The 16,594-nt window shown below is 43.4% G+C and overlaps 1 protein-coding gene across 6 annotated transcripts in view; it reads right to left on the minus strand.

The window, feature by feature from the left end:
* TET3 (tet methylcytosine dioxygenase 3) overlaps nucleotides 1-16,594 on the minus strand; it is a 91,867-nt gene that overhangs the window by 51,365 nt on the left and 23,908 nt on the right. For 2 of the 6 annotated variants that reach the window (XM_075601379.1, XM_075601378.1), the window contains one exon: nucleotides 15,786-15,842. In XM_075601379.1, the coding sequence (XP_075457494.1) occupies nucleotides 15,786-15,842 (57 nt within the window). Of the gene's footprint in view, nucleotides 1-10; nucleotides 1,977-5,266; nucleotides 5,645-15,785; nucleotides 15,843-16,102; nucleotides 16,240-16,594 lie in introns of those variants that run through there. The other 4 variants (XM_075601382.1, XM_075601384.1, XM_075601381.1 and 1 more) reach the window with 4 other exon arrangements.

A 16,594-nucleotide genomic window follows, 5' to 3' on the forward strand; every position in this document is an offset into this window, starting at 1 on the left:
GCGCACGTACATTTTCCAAGCAGCACACAGCCTCTCGCTTCTGCAAGCTGCAGAAACAATATTCGCTACAAAATGGAGAATATTCCATAGCCACGAGCGCCGGCGGCATGCAAGCGCTTTCAGATGCAGCATTCTGCTAGGCGAGCCTCGCCGGCTGGACGTGCCCGGAGCCCCTGCTCATTTGAAGGACTGGGTTTCATTCGCTGCTACTACAGCTGGTATTATTTGAGCTTCCCCCCCCCCCTCTCCCGCTCAGGCTCGTAATGCTGCCTTTAAGAAGCCGGGCTTCTCCCAAAGTGTTGGAGTCTGGTTTTGGGTTTCGCCTCTCTCGTCCGCGGGGTTTGCGGAAAGGCACAGCGAGCTTCCATCGTGTCCCCGCTCTTTGTGCCTTCGTCCCATGTGATGTAATCAGGCACGCACTGGCAGATAACCGGAGTCCACCCTTTGTGCCTACGTAGCGCCGGCTGCCAATCACACGCCGGGCAGAGCCTCTGTGGCGCCAAGGACCCGCGCGATCATTTCTGCTAACATACTGCCGGATAAAGTATGTGATGCGTCCGTGGTGCTAGGCGCGAAACTCTGTGTAGCAGGAGCATTAAGAATGAGGTAATATTCGGGAGGATGCCAATATAATACAGGGACTGGAGTCTCTGCAATGGATCGCTTGGAACGTGGTATTCATTTCATGCTTTAGGTACATGATCGGTTATATGAAGCAGTGATGGCTTCGTAATGAAGGTAACAAGCATCTGTGGTGAGTGACCCTCGTTTAAAGCCCAGTGCCACTTGAAGGTGACCTTGAGTAGGTCAGTGTGTCTCCTTAAGGTACCAATATATCGGATTGTAACATGGCTTGTATGGTTATACGGCAGCACTGCCGACTCAACAGAACAGTTGAAAGCTTAAGACTTTTTGCTATAGGATCCTGCATCTCTGTGTGGAGGATAACAGTCATATCTGGGCCCGAAATGCTTCCCTTCGCGCACTCCGCACTAAAAAGGGGTTAACTTCTTGTTGAAACTGCCTGTGCCGCGCACAATCAATCATTCACAGAGCACACTGAAACCGGATGCTCACAGTATACACTGGAAATAGGACATATTGGGGGTTATTCATTAAACTGCTATAGTGCCGATCTGGGCACTGTCGAATGGAAGCTCCCATTGAAGTCAAAACCCAATAAACGTTCATTGCGACCACGGCGAACCATTCTGCCACCCCCTTCGGTCAGGTACCACGAACGTACCCATAATTCCATTTGAAATTAAAACATACGATGCCGAGCGGAGGTCAGTTCACGATATGCATTCATCTATAAAACCTCTCCCTGGATATTGACTCCCCATAGAAAGAAGCAGGGACTGCAGATTTTTTTCTGCCCTCTATCTCCTTGGCCAATGATGGCAGCATAATTAGAGTGAAGAAAAAGGCAATAGGTCTAGATGAACAATTTCCTGGCTTACAAACAGTCTTATCACAAAAAGTGATTAGGTAAATATCATCTACTCCAAACCACGGGATTACTGTGGAGACATTCAAACTTTCGAAAAATATTGCAAAATGCCAATACCGAACTTCATTTTTTAGTTGTGCAAATCTTTCATATTTAACCCATTGAACCACTGCCTCTACTACAGCTGGACTGTTCTTTAAATGTGTGATAGATAGAGCAAGTCTTTCCTGTTGTAAAAATGACAACTATAGATACATCCATCATGTGCTTGAAATGTGACATTCCACTTCTACACACCCAGGTGAAACAAAATGAATAACTCCTGCATATGTTGCCAGAGGTGTCAGCAAAGAAGAAAACGTTCATCTGTCGCATTATAATACGTGGCTCATAACTCCTACTGAGAGCTGGTGCACAAGGGGGGACATTATGGCTTCCCCCTCAACCACTTTTACAGATTGGTACCCCCAAGATTCCCCAGTCCTGTAAATTGCCCCGTTCCTACAAGAAAAGGAAACAGGGAGTGAGGGGAAAGGTTACCCCAGGGGTGCCCGCCCTCCTCTCCCCCCAACAGGTCAGGTTTCAGGATATCGCAGCTTCAGCACAGGTGGCTCAATCAGAGGCTCCTCTGAGCCACCTGTGCTGAAGCAGGGATATCCTGAAAACCTGACCAGTTGGGAGGGGGGGGGGTCTTGAGTACTGGAGTTGAGCACCCTTGGGTTACCCAATAATTCCATTCCCGGGAGCTAACATTTCAAAACATTCAAAATCAAAATATTAGAAAAATGCCGGATTCCATTGGAAACATTTCAATTCGTGGCATTGGAAAAGTTACTCTCTCTCTCAAGTAACAAATATTAAATTCTAATCTCAACAGAACAATGGCTATATTTTCTGGAACACTACGAAATAAATACAGCCAATTTAAACAGAGCTTATCTCTACGGTGGGCAAGTCGGCAGCATTTGAAACCCGTTTCAGGGCCCTCTGGCAGAGCAGGGGTTAAACGTTGAAGGTTGTGGATTTCAAACAGAAAATGCAAACTCTTGCTCCCTCTCCGTCAGTGAATGTACGTACTCTATACAATTCAATTAGTCCATGCCCATTTCCATGCAATGATACCGAAAAGACATCGAGTAGACAAGCTCAGAAAGTCTTTAAAGCTGCAGTTCAAGATGTCGTTTAAAAATGTATTTTTTTATATGTTTTCATTCAAATATGTGCATCATCAATACAATGTACACACCGACAAGTGATTAGCTAAATTGCTAAATCGATCTGTTCTCCTGCAATCTATCACTGAAGATTCGGCCCTTCGTTCACTAGATGCATCCTGCGTCCTCTTCTGCTGCACTGACAGCCAAAGTTCTGCGTGGAAGATCATGTGACCAGGCAGGCGCTAGATTCAATTGGTTCACTGCTAGAGAGGGCACGGCTCAAAAAGGTGATGCTGTTTCAGAAGGGGAAGGGGATGTGACTTTGTAAATGGTTGCCATAGGTTGAAAAATACTTGTTACATTAGAATACATTAAAAAAGGTCTTTAAAATTGAAATGAAATGCTACAAGTATTTTCTCATAGTACAGAACTGATTTGAACTGCAGCTTTAAGGGACACACGTGCGACTCAGTTGATATATTCCTAGATTCATCAAGCTCCGTTATGGGTTAACACACCCACACGGGTGTCAACTCCCGTTCAAGCCAATGAGAGTCGGACGGGTGCGTTAACCCGTAGCAAAACGTGATGAATCTGAGAGGAAAGCCGGATGCAGATCTATGGACAAACGCATGTGAAACCCCACATATAACATTGCATGGGTCAGACACTGACGTCTCGCAGTGTATGTGTGTGCGTGGTCGCAGTGAGGATACCCAATTTTGCCCTGTGTTTATTTCTCTGGTTTACAGTTTAACAGCCGTTAACATTCCACTAGTCAAAAAGTAACTTCTTTAATGCTGGTTCTGTATTTTCTTTCCCCAAGAGGAAAAGCTGTTGCTATCATCACAGTTGATTATTAAACCATTTGCTCCGGGGGTCTAAAGATCCTTACTACATCAAGGTAACTTCTATACAGTGTTCTGCAGAGAATACACACAGACACAGACTCCCATCACTGCAGGGGTGTGTGTGTGTGTGTGTGTGTGTGTGTGTGTGTGTGTCGGAGCGCGCTAAAAGCCACCGGGATACTCCCGCTTATTTATATTCCCACGCCATTATAGTAACAAATATTTTAGTGGTACAAGTATCTTATGCAGGGGTGGGAAAATACCAGACGACTAAAAGTTCAATGCTGGCACCAGAGTTGCAGCGCTGACTGACCTGTCAGTCACTGCCGTGTCTGGCAACAGCGCAACCTATCCTGCTTCACGCAGGTTTAATAGCTTGTTATTCTTGCGGTGTATGAAACGTGACATTTTTAGCATATTTTTTCCCCTACTTCTTTCTGCCCCATGACACTGGGTGAATGTAATTACTTTATATTTGTTTTTGCGCACATCATTTTAAGCGCTGTAAACGTGAGCTGCTTTGAATGATACCTGTATAAGACCGCGAGAGTGAGATTGTACCAGTGACCTTACCACTTATTTCTTCCTGTGCTGCTTCAATCCCTGGCAGAGTCGACCTTTTTGCAACGGATACAAAGACCGGCAACAATCCCCCGATTTAATCCATCTGCCCTCAAATAACACCCCAAGCTGCACGTTTTGCTTTGCCGTAGCAATATCTTGTATTTAGACCGAGCCATAGCGTCCTCTGAGCTTCACAATTACTGCATCCTCTGGGTTACAATCCAAACACCACATTTCTGGCGCTCTGACCCGATGGGCAGCCTCCAAAGGAGGCGGAGCGGACGAGTGGCAGCATCACTACACAATTACACGTGGGAAAAACCAGAAGACAACGTGACCTGCCAAAAGTGAAGTGCCGGAGACCGGACTTGAACCCACAAACGCTGATTGATTCAACCGCTATGCTACCTCTCCACCAGTTGCGAATCCCTCTGGCAGGGAAGACAGTGCTGCAACATCTCTTGTAACAGTCCACAGTTCACAAAATTAACTCCATTTACCCTGGTTCACAATGCAGAGTTCCGTTCGTTTTATTGTCCTGGACAATTATAAAAGTTGTTCACCATGTCATAAACTGAAAATGGACCAACATGAGTATATAGATATAGTTATAGTTAGTATATGAGCTTCCAAGATAGCCTATTTCTCCAGAGATGCCTTCATCAGTGGTACAGTACTGCCTACTGATCCAATCTCAGTTGCAGCGAGTGGTCTATTCAAGGCATGGTCCCCATTCGGACCAAAGCGATCGGTTTAATGGCAGCGATAGGTTTAATGGCAAGGACAGTGAGAAGGTTGAATATTTATTTGGTCTAATATTGGCAACAGACCCCAGTAAACCAAAAAATACAAAGGGAAAAAACAACAACCCAGTAATTCTGTATGAAAAGAATAATTTACAGTGAGAATCTGGAGGAGGATCCTGTTTTCACCACCACAATAAATAATAATTGTGTTTATACACACCCATCCCTCGACGGGGGGGGGGGGGGGGAGAGGGAGTACCGCTTTAATAATTATTTTAATTCCAAAAGGATTGACTATATTTGTACAGACACAAATCACAAAGATTGAATTAATTATGCCTACGAACATGTGGGGCAGTACCACGGCTCTACAAAACTCAACCTGGGTTTTAGTCTACAGTACGTCCGACTCACCGCAGATTCCCTACCATTGAACGTGTACAGTCTCTGCAGCCCAGGTAAATAACACCCACTGCCCCCACACTATCTGCTTACCTGGCCACCCCCTCCAATCTTCATACAGGTTACTCACAAAGCCAGGGCATTATATTTGCCCCTTTAAAGTCAGACTGCAGTTGTAGCTACAACCTCTTCCCTGGTGTCTCTTTAATGCAGATTGCACCCATCCCTACTTCACTCCTCCAGAACCACACCTGTCAACGCAGACTGGTTGGGCAGGTCTGTCAGTGCTGCCAGCGCCTGTCTGAACGGCTCCGGTATCCTTTGATGTGTCTTATCCAGTTAAAGAGACCAGCTGATCTCTACCGGTGCAGTTCCCCCAAAGACCAAATAAACTAAAGGCAGTGGTACAGGGGTAACATCAGAGGGATGTGTCTTAACGTTAACGTTAGTCTGCGAACATGATGCAGTTTGAAATTGTAGTATCCCTATTAGTGCTGGAAAAGTCTAGAGTTATTATAAATTGTGATACTTTTCAATGGACAGACAGAGTTCTTCATAGATTAAATTTGAGTGTACAAAGCTTTCCAAACCTCACAGGTCTCCTCAGGTGTACACAACTTTCCAAAGCTCAGAGGTCTGTTCTTCATATGCTCAGAGCTTTCCAAACCTCACAGGTCTGTTCTTCATGTGTAGGGAGCTTTCCAAACCTCACAGGTCTCTTCTTCAAATGCACAAAGCTTTCCAAACCTCGCAGGTCTGTTCTTCATATGCTCAGAGCTTTCCAAACCTCACAGGTCTCTAATTCAAATGTACAGAGCTTTCCAAATCTCACCTTTCTCAATGTATTCTCAGCTGTGTACATTTTAACAGATGACCTGTAAGGTTTGGAAAGCGCTGTAAACACCGTACACTCAAGAGCAGAGGAAACCCCATCACATGTACCTTCTCCATTTTACAAACCCATATATAAAGAAAAACTTAATTCCAAAAGAAACCAAACAGCCAAATGCTAGCTTTATGCAGAAATAATTCAAGAAGGCTACCAAGTGGTTTACTAAATTGTTTGTTTTTTGTGAGTCAATTAGCATTGCCTTTCTAACCCATGGGGCTGTTGCATCCTGGTTTTGCAACTTTAATACGTACAGAATACCGCCAAGAAATGCACTACTAGGAAGGCAGGTATGCTAACCTACACAAGTTGATCTGTAGCATAGTGGTTAGGATGTTAATTTTACGTGTTACAAGCTCAAGGGTTCAATTCCTGCCTAGGTCACTTGCGCATTAGGACCTACAGTAGCACTACTTTCTTTCACTGAAAAATATTCCCCATGGCTCTAAATAAGTTAACAGTTGATGACTGTTGATAAATAAGATACATTTCCCCCTGAAAATCCAATCCGGAGTTACATCAGTTTTTGCAAAATATGATTTTAACTTTCATAATAGTTTGGCTTGTATACATAAATCAGCGGCTTTCCTCCGTTGGTTATTTTATATAATCAAGATTTCAATAAGAAAGTACAGCTCAACCCCCTTATAACGAACGCGGTGCTTGGGGTCCAAAGAATCACATCGCGTTATAAGCGGATCGCTTTAGAAATAATGTACAATTGCATGCATTGTATAATTAAGTATTTAAGATACCAATAATCATGTTGTAAAGTATTCATAAATACAAAAATTGGGAGCCACGCTTGCATCGCGTTATAAGCGGATTCGCGTTATAACGGGGTTGAGCTGTACCACTTTACTGTACGGTGGAGGGTTTGTCACTTCTTTTTACCCACCATAACTTATTTAATGTGCAATAGCAAAAGCAAGGATGTGTGTGTACACACACACACACACACACACACACACACACACACACACACACACACGTATTTTTTTTTTTATACAAAGAACAATGTATTTAGTAATGTACAGTATTTTGTCTCTATACACTAAGCCAGCAGTGAAGAGGTCTGTTACCACTCCCTAATACTGTATAATCTTAGCTGGAATTTATAGAGAGAGCGCAGGAGTATTGGAACGTGCCTGCAGAATGTGTTAATGGATAACTTATTACGAGTTTTTGGGGGGAGGAAGATAGAAACTGCATAGCAATGTACATTCTGCACAATGCAAACTAGAACTTCAGTCCCACTGCACAAGATGTAAAACTATTGTAATAGAATGAAAGAACCCGGACTTGCAGCATCTTCTCTGCTATTGCAAGGGCTGTTTTCGAAATCTGCACTGAAAACTCACGCTGCAAAAAAAAATCTAGCTGTAAAAAGCACTATATTACCGAATGTACAATCTTTTCCGCTTTTAGCAGTGGACAGCGAAGGGCTTATTTAGCTAGTCAATGCGTGCTCTGGGGATTCTAATGTTGCAGTGATCAGGCCTTAATTATAAAGCAAGGAAATTACAGTTAAAAAGTGTTTACTACAGCAAAATAGGAAGGCAAAGACATACTTTTAATTTTTTGGTATTTAAAGCAGAATAGGGCTTTAACAGTTAAATAAAACAAGAGCATAGAATAGTACAGAAACGTGTCAGTTCAACCCATGAACATTAATGTAAATACCCCCCTACCTTTACCATGATGGTTTTATAATCCAATTTGTGTAATACAGGAAAGATGAGGACATTGGTGAGTTTTGTGTTACTTTGTAAACATGTTACTCAGCTTCAGTGACAAATCAGTCTTTTGCTCAAAAACAAAATCAGTTACAACAGAAAGATCGATACGTTTACTGATCACACACACACACACACACACACACACACACACACACACACACACACACACACACACACACACACACACACACACACACACACAATATCACTCAGAATGCAAGCTCTCCAGTGTAGGGGTTTCCCATGATCTAATTTTAGGTTTGTAATTCCTGCAGTCCCTTGTATCTTTAGTAAAGCGCTGTGCACATTGCCTGTACCCTGTATTGTTAGAACTCTGTGCCCAGGACATACTTGAAAACGAGAGGTAACTCTCAATGTATTACTTCCTGGTAACACATTTTTATAAATAATAAACACACACACAAAACAATGCTTGTTAAATTGTGTAGTAATGCGATTATGGCGAAGAACTTCCATTGCTGTAAATGGGACTGCGGGCGTATGGTCCCAGCTGCTCAGCGATACTATGTGCAGGGCGGCTGTGTTGACACTGCTGCAGTGTGCTGTTGAGACTCGCCCATTTCTTCAGACGAGTAGAGATCACAAGCGTGACGGTTGCTATGTTTGTCCAGCCCCGGAGACATGGTGACTGCTACACCTCATTCTCAAGGAGGTTCTATTACAAGGTTACTGCACCAAAGCAAAGGCACAGCAGTATCTATTCTGCATGCCCTCCACAGTTACTCTAACCAAGGAATAGATAGGAAAGAACTCAACTAAATGACACACACACAACACACACAACCATTCTAACACCTATTTTAGAATTATGATATGGTGTGTCTGCTTCACAAGGCAGAAGCTGTAACCCAACTCAAACTGATGAGCTCCTAAGGGTAACATAACTGTCCATGAGTGGGGTTTGGCGGTTCTCCATTTCCTTTGCTGCCAGAGGGACAAGCAACATATTGCAGAGCGCCGGAAAGGTTAACTCAAGATTTGCTGCAAATGCTGAAAGCTAATGCTTTGGGACAACTGCTGTTTAAAGAGGATTGTGGAAGCTAAAGAGTGAGGCTCACACATGCACACCCACAATTATGCAAACCTGCAGCTTAAATCCTGTGGGAGAAATGTAGATACACGTCTAATTCATTTATGACATTAAATATATCTGAAGATTCGTGAGGTCATGAAAGTTTGTCCATAGATTACATCTATGGAGAAGTCACAAGCAGGTGAATTTCAGACATATCACATTGTATAACATAGCTTTTATAGTGGGCCTCGATTAATTCCTACAACATTTGCCTTCATTTGAAATTAGGCTTCAGTGTTCAGTACCTAAAAGCACAATCAGAATTTGTAATAATCATTCAATATTGTTTGGCAACAGGCATTCCATCATCCAGCGTTCTGCAGAATGACACCGGTTCCTCCTATGGAATCAATATTTTTGCTGCCTAGTTACTCAACGAGCAGAATACAAGTTCTAAAAAGAAACAAGAATTAAAGTTGGTGGAAATTTGGGGAAAAGACTTTGATTTGTTTACATAGGTGGAATACTGTCAGCCACCATAATCTTCAACACCCTAAGTGCCAGATGCATGGGTTTACGGTGGTAGGCGGTCAGGCGCCGTACGGTCTATTCATTAGCATGGGACGTAAAGTGCGTGTTACAGCTTAGTACTGCTTCTTAAATATGGACGTCTCCATCCAATACTACGCTCGTGTGACAAATCCAACTTCAAATAATGAGACTCAATTGGTGGGGGAACGGATACCAGGATGAGTGAGACTTACTCCCAATGAGTACAACAACACTTAGAAGGAGCAGTAGTGCATTATAGCCGTGTTTGTCTACCTGATATTCCAACAAGGATCCCATATCTTTGATGCAGAATGTGGATTGGAAAGCTGACTACCAGGAATGAGCAGTATACACTATTCATTTTCAACCCTCTTCTCCAGAAAGATCACCCAGACACAAGTTTGGGAATAGCCAAGGAGACATTGAAGTGGATTCTCTTGCTCGATGAACTCCTTGGTCATTCCTGGAACTTGGTGGGGCTGGGATCCTGCAAGGGGAGACATGACAAACTACATCCTATCGTCAAAGAATTGCCTCTACGCTCTCGCTCCATCAGCAGAAGCATCTTACATTCAATCCATTTCCAGCAGCTATTCCTAAACAAGTGACGGCCTAGGGGTACATACATTCCACTTTTTTAGGTGGAGTTGAACAACTGTCCAGAAGGAAAGCTCCAGGAAACTGGGGGAAAAGGTGAGGGTAGAAATTAAAAAGCAAAAAATGTGGTGTAGTGGTTAAGGTTGTTGATCATGAATGGACAAGCCTGTGGGTTTGACTTGAGCCTCAGCCACTTACCATTCTAATACGGTTAGGTGCTAATGTCTTGTAACCCACAGTAATTCGCAGTAGAGCTCTACCCCGGAGGAGAGGTTTCCTCTAGCGATGGGGGTAGTAGAGAGATTATTGTAGCAGAGCAGTAGGACGTTGAGGATGCCTTCTTCAGGGGGTTGAGGGAGTAACCCCAATCCAACTTTGCAAGATGTATTCAATTTATAATAAAGTAAGAACGTGCATTCATGTAACTCCATTTCCTCCCATAACAACCGGTTCAAAGTTGAAGGTGTGTGCCTATTTAAGAGCAATGCGATGTATATAATATCGGGCTAATAGAAGAAACAAAGCTACAGAGATTTAATACAATGCAAAATAATGTGTGTACATCAATATTTCCTCTAAGTCTGAAAACGACTGGATTCACCGCGTATAGCGATCAGTACGAGAATTAAGTATAATTGGCATGGGATATAAAAAATAAAAAATAAATATATTTATTTGTCTTTAGTTGGAGTTTTCAAACTTCTCCTCCAGGGAAACCCATCCTAGCCCAGACTATAAGAATGAGCAATAAATGAACATAGCTGAGCTTACAATAGGTTAACAAGTGAACTGAATATTGAGAAGGATAGGGTGGAAGTGAAGATTCACTGACTGCATTGTTTAACAGCCAAGGGTGGTCTCCTGAAATTACACACAGAAACACAACTTTTCACTATTTATACCGTTTGTAGCCAGGGGGACAAGTAATGCATTGCATTAAATGAAGCAGTATTGTTTACATGTAGCGGAGGCAGCAGGTCGCTGGAGCTAAACTCCATGGATTCCCTTCTTCCCTGAGTTACTTAGTGGGGATAGTTAACCCACCCCCCCATGGGGAAAGAAAATGGAGGTATAAATATCCCATGTCACCGGCCATCACGGTTTCCCATTGGCCAGCGTGACGCGGAAGATTTAAACCACTAAGTAACCCAGAAACAAGAGGGCCATCAGCGCCAAAAATAAACATGGTCCATCTCGGACTGCACCTTTAAGAACACTTCCACTCCTGTTCTGGGGCTCTTAAGCTAATAATATGTTTTCATACGGAGCACTTACAGTGTATGCAGCACTGTACATAGAATTTCACCCGGAAAAGCCTTTAATCTAAAATTGTGGGTATCTGAGGCACAGGGAGATAAAGCGACTTGCCAAACGGCAAGGGGCAAATCCAGGAGACACCAGGATTCAAACTCGTCTCACTTGCCAGTGTCCATACCGCTGAGCTACACCTGCCTCTAATAATGTTACATGCTAGAGGCGGTCATACTCCATACTGTTTTATGTGGAGCTGGGGCCAGTTTCTGTGTGAACACGGAGTCGCCTGTCAAACATCACATTTATTTCGTTTTTTTTCCCGCTCTGGGTTTAATTCGCTTTAGCAAAGGAGACGCAGATTAGATTTTTTTTCCTGAAGAGCAGTGCTGGCGGGAACGGCGTGTTACCCTCTGATGTAACGTGGGAGGGCTGCAGTGTTTGTAAACTGAACAGCCATGTGACGCCGGGCTGTGCAACTCCGCCAGAGAGACAGCGAGAGCAAAATCTGCCTGCCAGGAGAGGGGTGGGCTGAAAAAGTATTTCCTAGAAAGATGAGGCCCGTGGTTTTCTACGCAGCGGAAAACAAGCCTAGAAGTATTTGTGCTGCTATTTTTAAGCCGATTCCTATATTACCAAGAGCAGATTTTGTCTGGATGCTTTAACCCACTGCAAAAAGGAGCAGGCTAACAACGCTAGGTTTGGGATCCAATTCCGTGAGCATGAAACACTTAAAACGGTAATAGTAGATTGAGATATTATATATACACACACACACACACACACACACACACATATATATATACACACACATATACACACACACATATATATATATATATACACACATACACACACACACATATACACATAATATACACACACACATATATATATATATATACACACATACACACACACACATATACACATAATATACACACACACACACATATATACACACATACACACACATACATATACACATAATATACACACACACACACACACATATATATATACACACACACACACACACACACATACATATACACATAATATACACACACACACTATATATAAAACAGATCAAACACCCATCATAGAGCTGTACGGTACTGTGAGGTAAGGGTACTATTAGATAAGCACATTGCCTTTACCAGCTTTTTATTAATTTTGCCTGTAAGGGCAATGTATTTTCTCATCTGATAGAAACCTTACCTCACAGTTCATCACTATGGTGGCGGCTGTGTGCGCTTCTGTTTTATAGTGTGTCCTAAAGCTGAAGAAATCCTTTTCTGGAGCTACACCTAACCCTGAAGTACTTGCTACTGTACATTATTGACTTTTAATGGGCTTTCTAGTGCTTCAGTGACTTATCAGGTTTTCAATGTGGATACAATTGCATGGTACATATTTTTGCATAGCAAAAATGGTCTGCATTTTTTCAGTATTTTGGCAATTTTATATTATTAGTTTGTTTACACAGTATACATTTTTTTCTGTGTTTAATACACATTTGTCAGATTCTTCATACACAGTTTTATATATATTTATATTTGTCGATTTAGATTCTATATTCTCCTTTACACACAGATTTTTAAATTCCGAATATATTTTAACACTTTGTAGAATTTATGTACACCAATAGAACGCACTTATTCCACCTATACACCTATACATCTCATATGCATTTACCTTGATCCCTTGCAGAACCAGAATGGGACATTTGGCCACGACCAAAACGCTGCTTGCGTTCCACCGCCGGGACACTTTGCCGCAGGGCAGCTCGGCGCGGGACACTTCGCAGCAATGTCCGGTCCGCGGCGCAACCGACCCAACACGCTAAGCCAGGTCTTCCGCTCCGACAACTGCATGTTTAAATCTTCCGTGCGTGACTACTACACTGCCGAGACAGGCCGCTCTGATGCGCCATCTTTAAATGTCCCGCAGTACATTTAATGATGGCGCGCTGGAGCGGCCTGTCTAGTCAGTGTAGCGATCCCCGTGCAGGACATTTAATGATGGCGCGCTGTAGCGGCCTGTCTAGGCAGTGTAGCGATCCCCGCGCAGGACATTTAATGATGGCGCGCTGGAGCGGCCTGTCTAGGCAGTGTAGCGATCCCCGCGCAGGACATTTAATGATGGCGCGCTGGAGCGGCCTGTCTAGGCAGTGTAGCGATCCCCGCGCAGGACATTTAATGATGGCGCGCTGGAGCAGCCTGTCTAGGCAGTGTAGCGATCCCTGCGCAGGACATTTAATGATGGCGCGCTGGAGCGGCCTGTCTAGCGGTTGGTGGAGTGAGGGCGATGGGGGGGGGGGCGCAGCAGACCTGGTTTGTCGGGTTAGGCGCGTGGCAGACGGCTGTCGGGTGCAGGAGCATAGATTGCGGCAAAGAGTCCCGCAGCTAAATGTAACTGTGGCGAAGTCGCTCGGCGGCGATTTATTCACGGCCAAACGTCCTAGACTGTTGCAGAACAACCTCCTAATGTCGCTGTAAGTTCTCCCCTCTTACCACTTAGATTGCAAGCTCTATATATAGATAGAAATCTTTATTTATCTAGCGCCTCACAGCAGTAATACACACAACATAAGAATAGAACACATCATGTGAATACGCTCTTTAGACATGAAAGTAACAATAGGAAAGGGGGTCTCTTCCCTACAATCTAAGTGCGGAGAACTTACATCTCTGTTGGGATGGTTCGCAATCCAAACTTCGAGGTTCGTTCAGAAGAGTGAGTCGTACGATCGAACTTTCGAATGCGAGCAATATTCGAGACAAAACCCAAGAAAAGTTCCCACTCAAATTTGTGTTTTGTTTCATTTTTAAATAACTGGGCAAACTCAAACGTTTGCAAAATATTCAAAGTTCAAAAAAGTTCACCCACAAAATGTTAAAAAAAAAAAAAAATTGTTTCACTTTTTGCCAATCCAATAGAGTTCCAGCAAAACGGAAACATTGAATTACCAAACCACAAATGAAAGGGCACGCACACCTATATTAAAACACAAAATGAGGGGAGCGCGCGAGAGATCACTACAGACACCACACAACTTATACCAATACACACACAATAATTGAGGTTGAAAACACGTTCATCAAACGCAACCTCCTGTTTACCGATACATTGGAGCGAGATGTTTATATTGTTACAGTGAAGGGCAACATATGGTACATTTGGATACAGTGTGTGTGTGTGTGTGTGTGTGTATATTAAGTATCCAAATGTACCATCCTTTGCTGACCACCTACTGAACACATTTTGAGCAAACCAGTTTCCAGTCAGAGTTAAAGCAGCATTGCAACGGACAGCGACCATGCTGCAGTATAGAGTGATACGGGGTCGTACTGCCCACCCTTAGGCCGCGCTTATAGTCCTGGCTACGGTGACGCAACCATGTGACATCACCCGTCGCTGTTGTAATAGCGATTCCTGCTTACAGTGCAGGAGACGAGAGGGTGACCGGGGGGCGTGGCCGTGAGCGGTTCGCCCTCATTGGCTGAACCGCTCACGTGCCGCTGATGTCACACAGCGATCGCCGAAAAAATTAAATTCTATTGACTTCCAGCGATTTTGGTCACTGTGTCGCGCCCGCGATGGATTACATAGACTTGTTTTGACGTGGCGCGCCGTCGCCGGGACTACAAGCGCATCCGTAGGCTTCTTTGGCAAAGAGGGGACCCGGATAACACATCATAGCTACCTGCATGCACGAACGGTTATCGCAGACCTGGGAAATGTTATGTTGGACGGGGGACAAGTGATAAAAAGGAAATATTGTCTTTAATGGGAGTGAACTGCATGCAGATATGCAGCATTACTATATAGTGCACCATATAGAGGGTCTAACAACCCTAGGAACACCAAATGATGCTTTAACCCCATAATCCTGAAAGAGGTAAATAAACTCATGCCAGTCTCTCAGATCGTGACGTTGGTCCTTTTAACAACACCAAAATGGGACAGCGGTGTCACACGCAGACAGACACGTGTGTCACAGTCAGACACGGAGGGCAGTGTCATGGCTGAGAGACCGACTTTCTCCTTCATGATGTGTAGCCAACAACAAATAAAAACACACCCTTTTTATTACAAACAAAAAAAAGGTAACTGTTACCATGTAAACTCAGCCAAAGAAATACCTTTCAGAGGCAGGTAGCCAAGCACGGAGTGATACCTTTACTGGCCACAACAATGTCTAAATGTGAGCTCCATTAAATTCTCAGAGAAATGGACCAAGGGACTTCCTGGCTCTTTTATCTTGAAGCCATTCAGTGGCCTACAAAAGACCCCATTCATTAGTCAACAAATTGCTGTGCTGTTAATTACACCTTCCTTTATGCAAATGTCCACTGTATACCTGCCTTTAAAATGTTGATTTCAGATGGTGTGAATAATGTAGATGTTTATCTCCATGTCCCACGTTTTACATTTAAAAATATAAATAAATACATAGAATCAAAGCATTGATTCAACAAAAAAAATGTGGAAATTATTCAATTGTTCAAACAGCCAGCTATCCGGTGGTTAATTTGTACCTACCTCTTCTGTCTGCACTTGCTCCTTCGCCGGAGTGTTTGAACTGTCTTTATTTCCACCCTGCAGCAAAAGAACATTAAAAAAAATTCAATAAAAATAAAAATGCATGGTAATAAATTCCGGCTCAGAGTTCAACGTGCATCATCAGAGCATAAAAAGAAGACCCCCCACATCATATGAATAAATATAGACACTGCTTGGATGTTTAGTGCAGAAAGCTTATTGAAATAAATAAAAATCACACACACATCCATCTCTAAAAAAAAACAAAAAAAAACTTAAACCCTTAGAACGGTTTCAATGCTGACGGACGCACGGACCTCACAATAACCTTTTGTTTAAGGGATCAGGCTTCTGAATCCAAAACACAGTTCATTACAGGCAGCCATCTTAGGTTTTTCTCCTTTAAGCTCTATTACAGACACTGGTGCATTGGCTTTTTTTTCCCCTTCCCTTCCCTTCCCTCCCCTCCCTCTCCTTCCCTCCCCTCTCTCCCTCCCCTCTCTCTCCTTCCCTCCTCTCTCTCTCTCTCTCTCCCCTTCTGCCAGACGCTGGGATCATTATCATAAGACCAAACTCTTAGCCCCCCTCCTTTCCTCCCCTCCCCCAAGAAACAAATACATGATACTTGGCATGTATGCCTCTCCTCTCACTTGAAGAGAGTCCAGTGCTCAGGCAGGGGCAGGGTGGATGGGGGCTGGGTCCTGTAATGCTAATTTTTTTTTTTTTTTTTTAAGGTCTTTCTTAACAGAGTAAGCATACCATGTGGTTTCTCTCTGAGCTGTGAATGTCAGCTGTAAACTGTGGACTGG

This window comes from Ascaphus truei, chromosome 5 (assembly GCF_040206685.1).
Source record: "Ascaphus truei isolate aAscTru1 chromosome 5, aAscTru1.hap1, whole genome shotgun sequence".
Taxonomy (NCBI): Eukaryota; Metazoa; Chordata; class Amphibia; order Anura; family Ascaphidae; genus Ascaphus; species Ascaphus truei.